We start from the raw sequence: 18,987 nt of genomic DNA on the forward strand, positions 1-18,987 counted from the left end.
AACCATCAACGAGAGACTGGAAACAGGACCGAGGCACAAAACAGGGCAAGCGACAGGACGTGAGACAGGAGCCGACACAGGACAGGGAAGGCAGAGAGACAGATCAGGAAGGGAGACACAGCGGGAACAGGAGGAACAAAAGGACCGGGAGTGAACGAAGGGAACAGAGAAGGACAAGGAGCAGAGACGGGAGGAACAAAGCGAGGGGGAGCAGAGACAGGTGGGACCAAGAAAGGGGAAGCAAACGAAGGAGGGACCAGGGCAGGAGAGAAGGGAGAGAAGGCGGTGGAACAAAGGGGAGCCCGTGGGAGCCCCAGCGAGCGACGGGCGGCAGCCGGAGGGGCCGCAGGCGGCCGGGAGGCCGGAGCCGGAGGGGACCGAGAAGGGGCAGAGGAGACAGGGCGAGGGACCCGCGGAGGGGCCAGGGAGGGAGCAGGAGGGAGCACCGGGGAAGGGGACGAGGGAGCTGGAAGGGGCCAGGGCGAAGGCAAGGCGAGGGGGGGAGCCGCCGTAGGCGGCGACGTCCTCCGACGGGCCGAAGGTGGGGGCCCCGCAGGCAACCGAGGAGCCGCCGTCGGGGAGCCCCCCGGCGACCGACCAGGCACCGGAGGGGGGAGCGAGGCAGGGCGACGAGGCACCGGAGAGGGACCCGCAGGCGACAGCCGACCCGAAGGGCCAGGACTCGCAGGCACCAACCGAGCCCCAGCGCAGGCGAGGCAGGGCGAGCCAGGGGGCAGGGCGGGCGGGACCCCAGCCCTGCGTCTGTGTCCCCTCCCTTTACGGGACACAGACATGATGACCCCAGGTCGGGGTCGAGTTCGCCGGGGCCAGGGAGAAACAGTCACAAGTTCTGTCCCCGAGGGGTCCCATTCCAGCTCCTCTACCTCCGAAGAGGGAGGAGCCAAGATGGAGTCGTCCGGGACCACCTCGGGGACTAGGGTGAAAGGGACAGGAGCTGGGGCTGCTGCAGGCGGAGGGGTGCCTCTGGAGCTGCGGCAGCGCGGTCAGGACTTGGAGCGCGGTCAGGACTTGGAGCGCGGTCAGGACTTGGAGCGTGGTCAGGACTTGGATGTGGCTGCAGTGGGGGCGCCGGCCCGGGAGCTGCAGGTGGTTGCAGTGGGGGCGCCGGCCCGGGAGCTGCAGGTGGCTGCAGTGGGGGCGCCTGCCCGGGAGCTGCAGGTGGCTGCAGTGGGGGCGCCAACCCGGGAGCTGCAGGAGGCGAAGGCGGCTGCGCAGGCAGCGGCGGCAGCGAAGGCGGCTGCGCAGGCAGCGGCGGCAGCGAAGGCGGCTGCGCCGGCAGTGGCGGCAGCACGGGAGCGGGGTCCGCCGGCAGCAACGGAGGGAGGTCCTCTGTACCGGCGATCGCTGGTCTCATTCGTCTCCCTCGCTGGCGCCTGGCGCTGGCGGGAGGCGGCGCGACGTCCGTAAAAACGGACGGCGGAAGAAAGGCCTCCGGCTCCGGGTAAGGGTAGAGGAAGAGCTCCTCGTCCTCGTCCTCACTGGAGAACCAGTACTTCCACACGGGATCGGGGTCGCGTGTGGTCAGCCTCCGGGCTGGAGGTAGGGCGGGTACTTCCCTCTCGTCCTCCGTCGGGAGCCAAAGCCTGGAGAGCGAGCAGGCGCCGAGATAGATCGGCTCTTCTGGGAGCCTCTTCCTCCCTCTCCGCTTCTTTTTGGGGTCCGTCATTCTGTCACGGGAGACGGCAGCGATCGCGGGCAGAGCGGCGATCGTGCGGGCAGGAAGTAGGCAAGGCAAACAGAGTACGGGGTATACGGGGATTTAATGAAGGCAAGGCAGGACAGGACATGGGCATCGACAACATCAATGACGGACAAAGGACTCGGGTAAGACACGGACTGAAATACACAGGACTGAGCAAATGAACTAGATACAGCTGGGTACAATCGGGAGAAAACACGTGGGTAATCAGGGGGCGTGGCACACAGGAGGAGCCGACGAGCAGGGCATGACACCTTGGTTTGTTAATTTTATTTTGATTGTGATTTTGTATTTATCTTGGGGGCGGTTAAGCAGGCCTAGCGGGGTAATGGAAAGCGGCGGTACCCTACTAACCTGGTGTTTTGTTCCCTCATCTGTGTTTCAGGGCTAGTAGCCTTGCGCCGCACCCGCCTGGTGTGTGGTGGACGTCACCCGTGTGCGTGTGCTGTAAAGTCACCGGTGTTGGTGTATTACGCCGTGTGCGGGGTCGATGGCAGGGATTGGGCGCTTACAGGGTTTTAGATTTATGGTGTGGACTACTGAACCTTTTCATTGAATATAATAAAACAATAACTTTTACTGGCTCGCGTCTCTGGCCCTTTCCGGTGATTCGAACCTGTGTGCTGTTCTGTCCCTGGGGTGGCGTAGTCGGCTACTCATAGGAAAAAAAGGGGTATTGTAGATCGCTAGGCCACACCTGCACTCGCAGGTGTTCGGGAAAAACAATGAAAACCCAAAGGAAACATTTCAGGCCCGAACAGATTTGGCGAATTGCCTGGCAAACTGCACTCTTTGATGTATTTTCTGCATCACATACAGTATACAAAAAACTGCCGCTTCCAAAATATCTCAATGAAATGCACATTGTCTGTGTGGCTGTGAGAGCCTGACTTGGCCTAGTTGGACTCCTACTATACGGAGCCAATAAATCTTTAAGATTTAATATTCCATCTCGGCTGAAGAGGTATCTTTTGAAAACAAAATAATCCAGCAATAATAAAGGATCTTTCCGATTGCACAAAACCCTCTCAATTTGAAATTCCATTCTTATTATTTGTGCACCGATTGCAATTGTTCGCTCATCCTTGAATGGTGAGGCCATGACTGAACGGATTTCCATGCACGGACACTGATTAAGTGTGTGAGATAATCATTGTTTACATAGAACATACCTGTGGCCTGTACTACAAAGCGGGCTTACTGGCTTATCGGGGTAACCTGTCAGATTGGCCTGTACTACGAAGCGGGGTAACTGGCTTATCGGGGTAACTTTGCAAGTAACTTGATGACGTGTGGTGTAACTTCGCGATTAACTCGTACTACGAAAGGTGGGTAGGATTTAGTCGAGACATGTTGCTATAGCAATTTACGCTCCGAGCAGTTTTTGTTCTTGGTTAAGTGAACGTTTCCGCATAGCCAGCCCTATATGAGCACCGCCCCTCCCACTAAAATTTCTCCGAAGAAAATGCCGGCATTCCTGGATGATCCATACGACTTTAGCAAGCGAATCGTGAGGGGCTCTCTCTGTCAATATGCATGAAATGGAGCAATGGCATATAATCTGCATACATTGTATTAATTAATAACTGTTAGAGGGAAAGTTATTCTGAAAACCCAAGAGGTGTGCATTGTTCCCTGTTGTCCACCGATCAAAGCACACTTCACTAGATGTGCCTGTCTTGTCTAGTTTTAACCCATTCATGTATTGTCCCATTGCACATTATACAGATACATTCAAACAATCAAAAATGTAATAAAATTCGTACATAAAGCAATCTGGGAAACAAAGGCATGTACAACAGTGGCCATGAGCCCAAAATGCTAAACCACCATGTCATCATAGCTGAAAGAACCTGTAATATTAGCTAATAACACAATTTGGCACAGATCACGAAATGGTTTGAGGCGCAAAACTAATCAGTGTGCATCAATGTCTGTGTACTGGACATCACAATTCTGTCATTAAAAAATGCCCCACCTTACTTCCATTAAAAGTTATTTAAACTTAAAAACTGAATATGGAATATGATGCTAACTTAACCCTGGTGACCGGTTCCTAGTCATTTTTTCACTACACATATGCTTCTGTTTTGTCCTGTTGTAAATCATTTGTTTGTTAAACAATGGCTCACCTAGCTTCTATTAAGTGTAATATGAACAGACACCTTTTTCTTATTAGCTGTAAAACATAGAAACACACTATTAAGTGGGGGCTATATACAGCAAATTCTTCATAATGAGTAGAAATACAAATACATAGCCCTTTCACTTGACATGATTTTATATTTCATCTTGACTTGCTGCCACATACGCTTCCCATTACTATTGCATTCGAAATCGGATCAGTTAAGTTATTGTTAACATTAGGTTTACATTATGAGTAACATCACAGTAATGGAACTTTAGGGAGCATTACATTACTTAACAGCAAATAATACGTAACTTCTGAATTGTGTCGCATCTGTGAGCCTTTGTATTTATTAACAGTAATTCAATTCTTTTCAGACAACACTTCATAGTCTAATACTCGGTTGTGAGATATTTTAGACCACGTTTTATAACCATGAAAATGTACTTTTCGGCAATATGTTGCTAACAAGCCTGCCTGCTTTTCTTGGCTGCAGTGGTATTGGACTTTCTTTGCAACGTTGATTTAAACTCCTCATATCCCCACATAATTAGCATTCAGTTTTCCTCTGTGAAATATGGAGATTGCGCCATGTGTCATTGACTTGCACTGCCGAATGTGCTCCATTTATGTGTACGCACACAAACTCCAATACAGTTAACACCATCCATCCATCCATTTTCCAAACCGCTTATCCTACTGGGTCGCGGGGGGTCCGGAGCCTATCCAGGAAGCAATGGGCACGAGGCAGAGAACAACCCAGGATCAGGGGCCAGCCCATCACAGGGCACACTCACACACCAGTCACACCTATGAGCAATTTTGCAACTGTAATTAGCCTTTGGACTGTGGGGGGAAACCGGAGTACCCGGAGGAAACCCCCCGACAACATGGGGAGAACAAGCAAACTCCACACACATGTAACCCAGGCGGAGACTCGAACCCGGGTCCCAGAGGTGTGAGGCAACAGTGCTAACCACTGCACCACCATGCCGCCCCGCAGTTAACACCAATTTAACAAATCAACTTCTTAACTGGCGTCGTAGTACTGATTAGCACCGACTGAGACAACCCGATTTTGTCAACTCAGCGTTCGCAAATTAATTCCAGGTTAAATCTGATTTGGTTAAACCCCCTTTGTAGTACAGGCCACGGGCCAATCCGACAAGTTACCCAGATAAGCCAGAAAGCCCGCTTCGTAGAACAGGCCAATCCGACAAGTTACTCCGATAAGCCAGTAACCCCGTTTCGTAGAACAGGCCAATCCAACAAGTTACCCCGATAAGCCAGTAACCCCGCTTCGTAGTACAGGCCAATCCGACAAGTTACCCCGATAAGCCAGTAACCCTGCTTCGTAGTACAGGCTAATCCGACAACTTACCCAGATAATCCAGTAACCCCACATCGTAGTACAGGCCAATCTGACAAGTTACCCAGACAAGCCAGTAACTCCGCTTCGTAGTACAGGCCAATCCGACAAGTTACTCTGATAAGCCAGTAACCCCGCTTCGTAGTACAGCCCAATCCGACAAGTTACCCCGATAAGCCAGTAACCCCGCTTCGTAGTACAGGCCAATCCGACAAGTTTCCCCGATAAGCCAGTAACCCCGCTTCGTAGTACAGGCCAATCCGACAAGTTACCCAGATAAGCCAGTAACCCCGCTTCGTAGTACAGGCCAATCCGACAAGTTACTCTGATAAGCCAGTAACCCCGCTTCATAGTACAGGCCAATCCGACAAGTTACCCCGATAAGCCAGTAACCCCGCTTCGTAGTACAGGCCAATCCGACAAGTTACCCAGATAAGCCAGTAACCCCGCTTCGTAGTACAGGCCAATCCGACAAGTTACTCTGATAAGCCAGTAACCCCGCTTCATAGTACAGGCCAATCCGACAAGTTACCCCGATAAGCCAGAAACCCCGCTTCGTAGTACAGGCCAATCCGACAAGTTACCCCGATAAGCCAGAAACCCCGCTTCGTAGTACAGGCCAATCCGACAAGTTACCCCGATAAGCCAGAAACCCCGCTTCGTAGTACAGGCCAATCCGACAAGTTACCCCGATAAGCCAGAAACCCCGCTTCGTAGTACAGGCCAATCCGACAAGTTACCCCGATAAGCCAGAAACCCCGCTTCGTAGTACAGGCCGCCGATCGCAATTAAAGCTTGTGTCACTTCATTTTACACACATCCTGTCCTGCCCAGATTTTTCTTAATCGTTCCCCGACTCTCCGTCTTCCTGCTCCTGCTTCCCTGCTCCGATTCACGACATCTGTGACGTAATAAGTAAACTGGAAAAAGCCAAGCTGAATGGAAGCATATTGCCACCTATTGTAGCAGAGTCAAACATACTTCGGTCAATAAATCTATTCCCCTCCCGTGCATGTATACTGGGAGAAGGACAGTAGCCCGATTGAATGGCATAGTCAGGCTATAACTGTAGCTCAGCTTAGCTGTGCATGTTAATGTACTGACTGTTAGCTGTTCACGCCAACCGGAACAACTTAGCAGTGATGGGTTACTCTTCTTTGGCCAGCCCTTCAGTGTAATGTCATACACCCTGGACAAGGTAGGGTCACAACCTGTCTGAATCGCAGATACTTCACTGGCAATGGATCAATTGTAAGTAATTCTCATCTCATGAAGCACGTCTCATCATCACATGCTTCTACAAAACTAGTGACCAAGAATGCCGGTGTTGATAGTAGCACAAACCAGGTCCAGCTAACATGAGCTCCACTGACAAAGAAGGAGACGGAGACACGCCATCCAAGCAGTCTAAACTTGATTTTTCTGCTCCCTGAAATTTGTGACACAGGCTGAACTAAACAGACCAGTTAGCCATGTATGTTGTTGTGAACATGCTGTCGTTACAGATAGTTGAGTCAGATTCCTTCAGAGATCTCATTGGTAAAATACCTGTTAGAGGACATCTTACACACCGAGTATGCTAAAATGAATGTCGAGCTCAAACGCTCGTTTTAAAAACACCAGCCGACATTTAAAATTTTTTTGTTAGGTGATTTAACAAAAACAAGTGCGTCATTGTCGTTTCAGAATATGGCTTCCAATTTCCTGTCACACGTCTGGTTTTGTCACAATTTATAATTATAGTTCAACATAAAATATTGCATTACATTAAATAAACTGTTTATCATGTCTTTGCTGGTCACTCAGCACTGCGAAACTGTTTCCGGAATGATCTTCTTTTGTATGAAGCATCAGGATTTTGTCTGTACTGTACAAACTCCAACAATAATCAGCCATCATATTTACACTCCAACATCTTTGGTATCTTTGCTTAATTTCACTACTATCTTGGTGAAATCTCTCAACTTGCTCCTCACTATACTCACCCAAATTTTCAGGAAAGTAATCAAGGTGTGAGACTAGGAAATGCATCTGGACACTCATTCTACATCCAAGATCTTGAAAACGACATATCATATCCTTGACGTGAACCTCATAGTCAAATAAATTCTTGTTTCCGAGAAATATATCAATGACTTTACGGAATTCTTCCCAGACTTGCCTCTCCACTGTCACCATTTTGGCTGCAAATACACTGTCCTTCAGCAACCTTCTTATCTGTGGTCCAACAAAGATTCCACCTTTTAATTTACCATCACTGATTTCTGTAAATTCACTGACTAGGTACTGAAAAGCTTCACTTTCCTTATCTAACGCTTTAACAAAGTTTAAGGTTGGCGCTAGTGGACCAGCAACAGCATACCTGTAACTTTACATAACTGCAAGCTGCCTGTAAACCCTGCTGACTAGTTTGTACAAAAAATTAATCTTTGACAGGTTACTGGTGACTGGTATCAGAATGACATTATTAGGTACACAATGCATTATATATGAAACAGAAAAACCAGACGTGCTGGAGAAAAATGTTTGCTTATGAAGGATATTTGAAAAATGACATTTGATATTATTCACCAAATTTGATGTCGGCTAATGTAATTGAACATGGAGTTGAATGTAAGTTTCTATCGGGGGGGGGGAGGGGGGATCCAAAATCTTTGACATATTCAAACATACAAAAAATGTTACGCAATAGTTACTTTACCTTATGGGAAAATTCTGAGAAATAGCCTGTCAAGCATGGGTTATACGTATAGGCAAATATAGCATGGATTTCAAAGTGCATTTTCTTGAAAACGGTACAGTAGATGTTAATCAAATTTTGTCTGAAAATAGCTTAGGATCTTGCCTGTCAGAAAGTATAAGACTTGTTTATCTCGTTTACTTTCCTAAATGCTAGCTGATACCGTAATGTAATGTCTATGCATACACCACATATTAAAAGCTCGTATAGCTTGACCGCCCATCTGACCAAAGTTGACAAACCTGATTTCATGTCAAAAACAGTAATCACTGACTAATTAGTAGCATAACAAGAACCTTTTTTTACAATAGGCAGTTGACTAGTCATTGTCCTGTCCTGGCTGTTCCCCTGAACACTGTGCAGACCGGGTTGAGTAACTGTAGCTACATCAGCAATTCTACAAGGATCGGCAGGCAGTCTGTGACTCCTTGTGTTAATCCATTCATATTCGCCATTTTATTGTTGCATATTACATGCAAGCAACCCAGTGTGTCTGATCTGAACTGTGTTATTCTGGGGAAAATGGCATGGGAACATAGCGTACAAATGGAGAGAATCAGCGCCGAGATCTTTCATTGGCTTGGCTTAAAAATACAAAAATGTAATGAAAAAAATTGTGACACTAATGAGTACATACAACAGTAAAAGTATTAGGCCAGGAGTTATTCGTATATTTATTACATTTAATACAAGTTAATCGTAATTACACGTGTCTGCAAAATTAAAGCCAGTGCTATACTTTCTGGGCACAGCAAGGTACTATCCCCCTCCCCCATGGGTGCTCCTCTCCTGACTCAGCCAAAGACTAAAGACATTTTGGGACTTGGCAAAAGACTAAATGCATTTTGTGGTGCCTTTCGTGAATCAGCAAAAGACAATATCCATTTTCCAATTCCGCAAAATCAATTTCATCCACAAAATGACTGTGCATCATTCACAAAATGCATTTCGACCACAAAATGTCTTTCTTCTGTTGACGAAATGCAAAGTGCTGATATCAATTCTGTGAACAAAATGAAACATTCCTTTTTGATTTCTGTGCATGAAAGAAAGTGAAGTCTTTTTGCTCTTGTGGACAGAATACTGGAAGGAATTACTTGATTTCCTCATTAAATGATGCTTTTTGTGGCTGAGAATGTATTTTACGCGAAAATGAGGGCTTGACACTTGGTGCCCCATAGTTGCACATTTACCATAATTTGCCGTTGAATTGAATTAAATTAAATTACCTGTGAATTTCAGCTTTGTACAGTTTCCAAACTTTAGATCACTGCTTTGGATGCAGCAATAGATCAGCAGATCTGCCGCAGTGATGTTCTTCAGCTGCAGACTGTGTGTGTTAGAGTCAGAAACAGGAACCAGCCTCCCTCTGTATTCATCTCCGATGTTATCAAGATCCATATCATATCCAAAGCTGAACCTCAGGTCCATGACTCTGGCTGGTATGTGGTCTGACTGCAGGGAAAACCAGGAAAGCTCCATTTTTACAGGGATCCCACAAGGCAGAGTGGCTGCTCCTCCAGGCTGGACCTCTATCACCACCACCTCCTCAGCCTGGGTCACCAGAGCAACACTGCAACCTGGAGACACAGAAAACAGAGTAAATACAATATTAATAAAGGCTGAATTAAGGTATAAAGTGTTGTGGTAATAATAAACAGGCTTCTGCGTTAAGATATTTAAAATAGTGCCCTGCATCACCTGGGACATTACTACCCTGAATCTGCAACCGCTAAAATCAAGAAAACCAGTTTGAACTGTTTGTCATTACAAAGCAAATGGTTCACATGTTTAGTAAGAAGCTGTTTGTAAATGGACGATATGCTCTAAGATTATTTCTGTCTCACATCACATCTGTTTATAAATTCTTACAAGTGTTCTAGATTGTGTGAAAGGCTTTGTACCACATAAAACAACAGTAAGTAAGACACTTCCTTCAAAACATTAACTTGTGTTGTTGCGTTTTATTGAAATTAAGATAATAGTCAGTATCTCTGTATTCAAACAGTCGCGTTATTCTCAGTATCACAGCCTCGGCTCTATGGCGTCATTTCTTCAGGTTACATCATTAACGACCAATAATACTGACATTATTATCAGCATTTTCAGTTTAATTTTGATTGTATTTTTTGTATTAATATTGCAGTCACGTTTGATATATTTAATATGAACATAAACATCGATCAGAGACATATCTGGAGATACTAAACACTATAAACATTAAAATATCAAAAACACCATGAAATGTTAAATCGTTCATACTCACAAAGGAATGCGAGACCGAAAAACATTTTAAAGCAGATTTAAGTATTAGGAAGCTATCTTCATTCCAATACAAGGCTGAATTTGTTAAGTACTAAGTTGAGAGTCAGATCACAAAAGGAAATATAGATAATGAAGCCTGTTAGCCAAAAGTGTGAAGTTAACAACATCTCACACTCACAGCTCTGCTCTGTTATAACCCGGATATTATAGCAGGAGCAGTTTGTACCAAATTACCTGCTGGTCCTTTAATGCTGGACTCTGTTCACCACAGAGATTCACACTAAATACAGAAATAACCAGCAGGACCACAGAGGAAGTGAGTGAAAACAGCACAGCACTGATAGTTTAGCAAAACACAAGAGCTGCTAACTTAAGCTCACTGAACACAATCTCTGTGGGCCCAGTGCACTCTCTCGTACCCGTGTTTGTGGGGTTCTGGGGGCGGGCTGGTCCAGGGGGCTGTGCATACTGGGAGGTTTGTGCCTGAGAAAGTTCATGTCTGTTTAAATGAGATGAAAGAGTATAATGCAGATTACAGCTCTGTTCATTCTACAGAGAGCATAGTGTGGGGCTCATCTGCATGTTTGGGTAAGATCCACACCTGCTACAGTCTCTGCTGTAAAATCTCTAATACTCAGACAATCACAGGCTTCTCTAAATAAGGAAACCCCACCTCTGGCCCTCTGGAGCTGCTTAGAAACTAACCAGGGCCTTTTAAATCATCTGCTTACTGATTTAGGAGCAAACTGTGGCCTGTGTCTCTGGTGCACTGTCGGGTCTCTCTGTGACTGACGTTAATAACACCTGATGGAAAGTCTGTCACAAGCTGGTGGGTTTCAACAGCTTCACCCTGAACGTCTGCAGGGTGCGGTTGTGAATCTTGTTTCCATGGTGACGATGGGGCCACAGGCCTCTGGGTCAAAGCTACACTAAAATGTCTGCTCTCTCCTCTGTAGCTGTAATAAAACACACAGGATCTTCACATGAATCCCAGAGAGGAGCTGATTTGTGTCAGCAGGACACCAGTAAAGCTCTCTGAGAAGGACTTTACCTTATTTATGGAATGTTTAAAGAGGGAGAGAAAAGGTGCTCAGTCATCGTGAGTCTGTCCCAGGAAGCTCAGAATGGGAGGTGATACTAATTATGACTGTGACCAAAACATTATCATAACGCATCTAGAGGTTTTCCGGTTCAATTAGTAATTGTTATGCATCCACTGAATCTAATTTAAAAGTCTTTAAACTACACATACACTGAAATGGAGCTCCATTGTACATTGACATAAACATTAGTCACTCTTATTGATCCAAAACTTTAAAACTGTGAAAGATCAAGTCTGAATCTTTCTAGACCACAGACATTTTGCTCTTTTTTATTGTAAATTCAGGGTACAGACACTGATTTGTCTGGAATGATTCTGCTAAACAGTCTGTAGCTAATGTGTCGGGGAACATTGACATATGCAGAGTTATATTTGTAAATGTAGTGTGTAATGTAGTTTATAAGGAGGTACAGCACTGAGAAGACTAATGAATCTGAATGTTTAGAGCAGGCTGAATGTGCCATGAACACTGTTTCGTATACAGAGACATGCGTGTTCATCCTGCTGTGCTTCTCTGGAGACACAAAACTGCCTCCCTGTGCTGCTGACCGGCTGGATGCTGAGGGACCGGCTTCAGTTCCCTCTACGGGACCCCAGGCATGGTTCAGTTTGCTTGGGGCTGATGTCTCTCTCTGTCTCTCTCTGTCTCTCTCTTTCTATGTCTCTTTCTGTCTGATGTTCCATCAGTGTGTTGAATCTGCCTCTTGAGGACCACAGAAGTCTGTTAATTGTTTTTAGAGCCACTTTTGCTACATTCTTCAGAAAAGTCAAACAGCAGCAGTCTAAAGGTAAAAATACTACCCCCCATGACAATGACCCCCCCCCCAACAAGGAGGGTGCAGCATCTAGAGGCTGTTTGTACCAGTGCACAGGAAGTCAGGCTCCTTTCTAAGGTTCCAGGCCCAGATTCCCCCACCGCTCGGCATTCTGGGAGAAGCTGCATTTCAGATGCACCACTGAGGTCAGTGTTGCCCCTGTGTCTGGCTCGAGAAGCTGCTGCTTACACAGCTTTAACAAATAAACATCAAAGCAAAACACAATCAGGGAGGCTGTATCATGTAATATATACTAGGCTTCTAGCTTAAGCTTTTTGCGCCCACGTGGTTTTCACACATCGTGATGCCGTGAGTAACAGCATACAAAGAGGAACGCAGAAACATCACACATTAGCAAAACTGGTGCAGAAAGATGCTGGGCATTCCAGCAACGTTTTAACAGCATTTCCAACGTCAGTGTGCAAACTCAGCTCTCCCCAGTAGTCATGCGCTTTGAGCTCCTGTTTCACATTCAGGAGACGCAAGGTCATTTACTTTGTTTATTAGCAGTTTATTTGCTTTAATCCAAAGCAAAATGTATTTGCAGTTAGTGTTAAGGGCCCTGCTCAGGGGCCCATGGTGACATCACTGTGCCGAGGGACTTTCCGATGACAGGTGCAGCGTCCAAACCCACCGAGCCACTGCAGGCTGCTGAAGCATGAACCTGAGAATCATAAATAAACATGAAGGACCTGAGCCGCCCTGGGGGAACAGAGTCTGACTAGTATGGCTCCAGATTCCCTCCCCCCCAACACGGCCCGGTTCTTCTGGAGGGCCGAAGAGGACCTAGCGGCCTTCCACCACTGCCTTATCTTCACCCAGGAGGACGCGTTGGGGGCCCTCGGGCCCTGAAGACAGGGGACCTTCTCGGCATGCAGAGGAATGGTCCCCTAAAGTTCTTTGAAGTTACAGCTACGGATGATGCTTACACCGGAGTCCAGGAGCAGTGCCAGAAGGATGGACACCCTCTGCTGACGTGCTATGGGTGTGAACCCCTGTGGTGCAGGGACAAGAGGGTGACAACTGTATATGTTTTTAACCCCTGTGTGACTGCAGATGCCATCCAGGTCTTCCTGGGATGTTTTATGGACCTGCTTCCTGGGTGGTCAGGGATGAGTTGGGGGTTTGGACTGGTTGACACCAGTTCCAGGTCTGTCTCCGCCCAGACCCTAGTGGGGCAAGTGTGTTTATCCACCCCTGGCCTATTTTAATCTCAATGGGAATAGAGGGTACCTTTTTTTATTAAGGACAGTCTCCCTTCTGCTGGCAGTGCCAGATGTTCAGACCATCTAGCCCACTGCTGCCCACGGTGGAAGCCCTCCTATGTGGATGCCCTGTTGGCCAGTTTGCCTGTTATGCATGAGAGGGGCGAGGTCATCCAGCCGTCCACTTTGGAGCGTGAGGATACAGTGACAGGGGCAGACGGAGAAGCCCTTTGCCAGGAGGAGGAGGCCCTGTTGACGGTGATGACGATGTCTGAGGGGCCTCCCAGTAAGACACTGTGGTAGAAAAATGTCAAATATAACACTTAGAATAAAAGTCGGACCTCTCAGTTTGATGAGGTAAAGGAAATCTCTTTTATTCTAGCAATTCAGCAAAGCGCTCCCATCACACTCTGGCACTTCGTACCAAGTCACTCGGAGCACACAGAGCAACCAGTTGATAAACCATAACACCTAATTCCCAATAAGGACTTCTAAATCCTGATTGGTCACGAAACACCAACAAACCGAGCTCAAACGTATAACAAACACAATTCTCCTGCTCTATTGGTTTACCTTGATAGCAAGGTAAAATCCACCCATCTAGCTCAATTTACCGGAATCTGTCTCGGCTTCTAGACTCTACTTGAGATATGTATATAGATATTGATCATATGACATTGAATCACTATTAATGTTTGGGTGTTCCATTGATTAATGATTAACATATTGTCCAATGACAGCACTTACAGTGCCACCAGAAAGTATTCACACCCCTTCACTTCTTCCACATTTTGTTATGTTACAGACATATTCAAAAGTAGATTTGAGTATAGGTTTCTTTGCAAAATTTACGCAAAATGGTCCATAATTGCAAAGTGAAAACATGTTTTCAGACATTTTATTAAATTTATTAAATTAAAAAATGTAAACATTTAAACATGATAGGTACATAAGTTTTCACACCCTTTGCTATCATACTCAAAATTGAGCTCCGGTGCATCCGATTTCCACTGATCATCCTTGCGATGCTTCTACAACTGGATTGGAGCTCACCTATGGTAAATTCAATTGATTGAACATGATCTGGAATAGCACACACTTGTCTATATATTCCGTATAGAGGGTAAGATGACAGCAACCAAATATAGAGAGATTCTTCAAGAAATCCCACTCCATAGTGCTCTGGAACTCAGCTTAGGACGATGATTTATCTTCCAACATGACAATGACCCGAAACACAAAGCCAAGATAATACAGGAGAGGCTTCAGGAGCAGTCTGTGAATGTCCTTGGATGGCCCGACCAGAGCCCGGACTTGAATCCAATCAAACATCTATGGAAAGACCTAAAGACGGCTGTCTACCGGCGCTGGCCATCCAACCTGACTGGGTTTGAGAGGATCTGCAGGGGGAAATGGGAGAAAATCCCCAAAAACAGGTGTGCCAAACTTGTATAGGAAAACCCAAGAAGACCTGAGGCTGTGATTGCAGCCAGAGGTCCTTCAATAAAATATTAAGCCATCGGTATGAATTCTTATGAAACACTGGATTAGCGAGATTTTGGCAATAAAAAAATTGCACATCTTTCTAAAAAGTTGTTTTTGCCTTGGCATTATGGGGTACTGTGTGTAGATCTTTGAGGAACAACTATACTCAAATGTATTTCAGAATAAGTCTGTAACATAACAAAATGTGGAAAAAGTGAAGGGGTGTGAATACTTTCTGGTGACACTGTATGAATTGCCATCCAGAGCTACGATCGTATTGAAGATGCTTGATAATCAAAGAGCAAAAGAGTTGGGGTAGACTAGGATAATTATGCTAACTGGGGGTTATCGGACTTCACTGAGCAATCACAGTTATGGAGTAACTGCGCATCATTTTAGCCAGCGGTGGGAGCTTCAGTCGCGTGCATTGGCTGCATTCAGAGGAAAGCATTTCGCTGAAGCGTACGCTGGCCAGTTTATGCCAGTAGCGAAACAGTGGAATATCGAACATATAGTCAGCACACTCATCACTGATAGTGCTCGGAACATGATAGCAGTGGCCAAACAACTGCCATTTGAGTACTTGCCTAGCACTACGCACAGCCTCTAATCCTCCATCACAGTTGTCACGATCGCGGTCGGGGGAAGCGGCGATCGTGCGGGCAAGCAGGCAGGAACGGGCAGACAAGCCGTAATCAGGGCAAACACGGGGTTTATTCGAAAATCCGGGGCAGGGAACGTAGGACGGCAACTGACATCAATGACAGACAATGGACTCAGGTAAGACACAGGACTGAGCAAATTAACTAGACACAGCTGGGTACAATCGGGAGAAATCATGTGGGTAATCAGGGGGCGTGGCACACAGGAGGAGCGGACGAGCCGGGCATGACAGAACCCCCCCCCAAAGGCGCGCTACTCCGGGCGCGCCAAGGAAGGGGGCGACGTACAGGACGAGGCAAAACAGGACCTGAAAAACAAGAACAGAATCAATGCAGGACGGGGAACAGGACCGAAGCACAAAACACAGCAAGAGACAGAACGTAAGACAGGAGCTGACAGACGAACGGGAAAGTGGAGAGACAGACCAGGAAGGGAGAGACAGAAGGAACGGGCAGAACAAAGGGGCCAGGGGTGCTAGGCGGGTACACCGGGGAACAAGGAACAGAGACGGGCGGAACGAAAGGGCGAGCCGAAAACGGAGGGACAAAGACAGGAGGGACAAAGGCAGGGGCACCGGGCGAGAAGGAGGGGGAGCAAAGGGTCGGCCGAGGGAGCCACTGCGGGCGACGGGAGGCAGTTGGAGGGGCCGCAGGCGGCCGGGAGGCCGGAGCCGGAGGGGACCCCGGAAGGGCCGAGGAGACAGGGCGAGGGACCGAAGCAGGGACAAAGGAGGGAGTCGCAGGGGGAACCAGGGAAGGGGACGAGGGAGCCGGAAGGGACCTGGGCAAGGGCAAGGAGAGGGGGGGAGCCGCCGCAGGCGGCGACGTCCTCCTACGCGCAGGAGGCGGGGGACCAGCAGGCGACCGAGGAGCCGCCTCAGGGGCACCCGCAGGCGACCGCCGAGGACCCGGCGGAGGGAGCGAGGCAGGGCGATGAGGGCGAGGAGGGGGATCCGCAGGCGACCGCCGACCCGGGGGGCCAACCAAGCCCTAGCGCAGGCGAGGGAGGGCGAGCCAGGGGGCAGGGTGGACGGGACCCCAGTCCTTCGTCTGTGTTCCCTCCCTTTACGGGACACAGACATGACGACCCCAGGTCGGGGTCGAGTTGGCCGGGGCGAGGGTGAAGAAGTCACAAGTGTGATCCCCGAGGGGTCCCATTCCAGCTCCTCCACCTCCAAAGAGGGAGGAGCCACGATGGAGTCCTCCGGGACCACCTCAGGGACTAGGGCGACAGGAACTGGGGCACGGTCAGAAGCAGGGGCACGGTCAGGGACCGGAACAGGGTCAGCAGGCTGTGGGGGCGCCGGCCTGGGAGCTGCTGGAGCGCGGTCCGGACTTGGAGCGCGGTCAGGACTTGGAGCGCGGTCAGGACTTGGAGCGCGGTCAGGACTTGGAGCTGCAGGCTGTGGGGGCACCGGCCCGGGAGCTGCAGGCTGCTGCAGTGGGGGCGCCTGCCCGGGAACTGCAGGCTGCTGCAATGGGGGCGCCTGCCCGGGAGCTGCAGGCTGCTGCAGTGGGGGCGCCTGCCCGGGAGCTGCAGGCTGCTGCAGTGGGGGCGCCTGCCCTGGAGCTGCAGGCTGCTGCAGTGGGGGCGCCTGCCCTGGAGCTGCAGGCTGTGCAGGGGATGGCTGCGCAGGCGAAGGCGGCTGCGACAGCGGCTGCGCAGGCGGTGGCTGCGCAGGCGAAGGTGGCCGTGCGAGCTGCACAGGCGGTGGCGGCGGCCGCACTGAGGCTGGGTCCGTGGGCGGTGGCGGCCGCACGGGAGCTGGATCCGCGGGCGGCGGCGGCCGCACGGGAGCTGGATCCGCGGGCGGCGGCGGCCGCACGGGAGCTGGATCCGCGGGCGGCGGCGGCAGCGAAGACGGCTGCGCAGGCAGCGGCAGCAGCGAAGGCGGCTGCTCTGGAGCGGGGTTCGCCGGCAGCGGCGGCCGCACGGGAGCGGGGTCCGCCGGCAGTAGCGGAGGGAGGTCCTCTGTACCGGCGATCGCCGGTCTCCTCCGTCTCCCTCGCTGGCGCCTGGCGGTGGCGGGAGGCGGCGCGATGTCCGTGAAGACGGACGGCCGGAGAACAAGCTCCCGCTCCGGGTACGGGTAGAGGAAGGGCTCCTCGTCCTCATCCTCACTGGAGAGCCAGTACTTCCACATGGGATCGGGGTCGTGTGTGGTCGGCCCCCGGGCTGGAGGTAGGGCGGGTACCTCCCTCTCGTCCTCCGTCGGGAGCCAAAGCCTGGAGAGCGAGCAGGCGCTGAGACGGATCATCTCCTGCGGGACTCTCCCTCTCCTCCGCTTCTTTTGATCCGTCATTCTGTCACGATCGCGGTCGGGCGAAGCGGCGATCGTGCGGGCAAGCAGGCAGGAACGGGCAGACAAGCCGTAACCAGGGCAAACACGGGGTTTATTCGAAAATCCGGGGCAGGGAACATAGGACGGCAACTGACATCAATGACAGACAATGGACTCAGGTAAGACACAGGACTGAGCAAATTAACTAGACACAGCTGGGTACAATCGGGAGAAAACACGTGGGTAATCAGGGGGCGTGGCACACAGGAGGAGCGGACGAGCCGGGCATGACAACAGTGTCTTTGCAGAACATTTTTTTTGACACTGCAGTAGCAAAATGCAGAAAGGTAGCTGGACATTTTACTGTAAACGCAGCCAAATCAACAGCAAATTGTACATGGACAGAAGACCGAGACTCTCACACAGGATATGTCAACAAGATGGAACGTTACCCTGGACATCATAAAGTGAAGGTGGGTTTTGTCAGAAATGTGCCTGCTTTTGTAAGTATTACATTGTGGGGACCAGGGGCCTGTATCATGAAGCTTCATTTCTTGCTTAGCCTGTCGGATTTAAGGTAGTCTGGGCTAAATGAAAGTGAACGAAGGTAATGTCGATTTAAGCTGGAGCACCTTAAATTCTACAAGTTATCTGGCTAAAGAAGAAATCCTGCTTAGTGATCCAGGCCCCAGATTTCTCTGCCATGTGGAGATTGTTACTTTTTTCCACAAGGGTAACCTCAATTTTATAAAAATCTGTGATCAATCAAAAAGAGTAAAATGGCCAAAAGTTTTATATATTTCTTTCCAGTTATTTATGGTTAAGCCTTGAGCTGGGTAAGAGTTAAGGTTGTCATAGTTAGGATTAGGGTTATGCCCATAGAAATGAATGGAGTGTCCCCACAAAGATGAATATTTCTCAGTTTCTCATTAAAAAAATGCCGTTTAACTTTAGGTGCATCCCTTGTTGTTCCTCTTGAGAAAGGTTGCTCTTAACACCAAGAATGAGACGCCAAATTGCTGTCATGTCCCTCCGTCCAGCCCTCTCCTGGACCTTGTTAACCCTGTGTGGAATCCTTCCGTTTTGCCAGCTGTTCTACGTTTCCTGTCATTTAGTCTTGTGTATTTCAGTCCGCGTTCAAGTCTGTTTCCCCAGGTCTGTCATTGACGTATGTCCGGTGTGTTTCCCCGTTTGCCCCAAATAAACCCCCTGTG

At 48.9% G+C, this 18,987-nt stretch overlaps 1 protein-coding gene across 10 annotated transcripts in view; it reads right to left on the reverse strand.

The window, feature by feature from the left end:
* The window catches only part of LOC125740872 (uncharacterized), a 141,385-nt gene that overhangs the window by 85,580 nt on the left and 36,818 nt on the right, over nt 1-18,987 (reverse strand). For 2 of the 10 annotated variants that reach the window (XM_049012671.1, XM_049012673.1), the window contains exon 2: nt 9,378-9,537. The exons of 3 other annotated variants lie outside the window; for them this stretch is intronic. In XM_049012671.1, coding sequence (XP_048868628.1) covers nt 9,378-9,537 — 160 coding nt within the window. Of the gene's footprint in view, nt 1-9,377; nt 9,538-10,223; nt 10,338-18,987 lie in introns of those variants that run through there. 5 more of the 10 variants (XM_049012667.1, XM_049012664.1, XM_049012670.1 and 2 more) reach the window with 4 other exon arrangements.

Source organism: Brienomyrus brachyistius, chromosome 4 (assembly GCF_023856365.1).
Source record: "Brienomyrus brachyistius isolate T26 chromosome 4, BBRACH_0.4, whole genome shotgun sequence".
Classification (NCBI taxonomy): Eukaryota; Metazoa; Chordata; class Actinopteri; order Osteoglossiformes; family Mormyridae; genus Brienomyrus; species Brienomyrus brachyistius.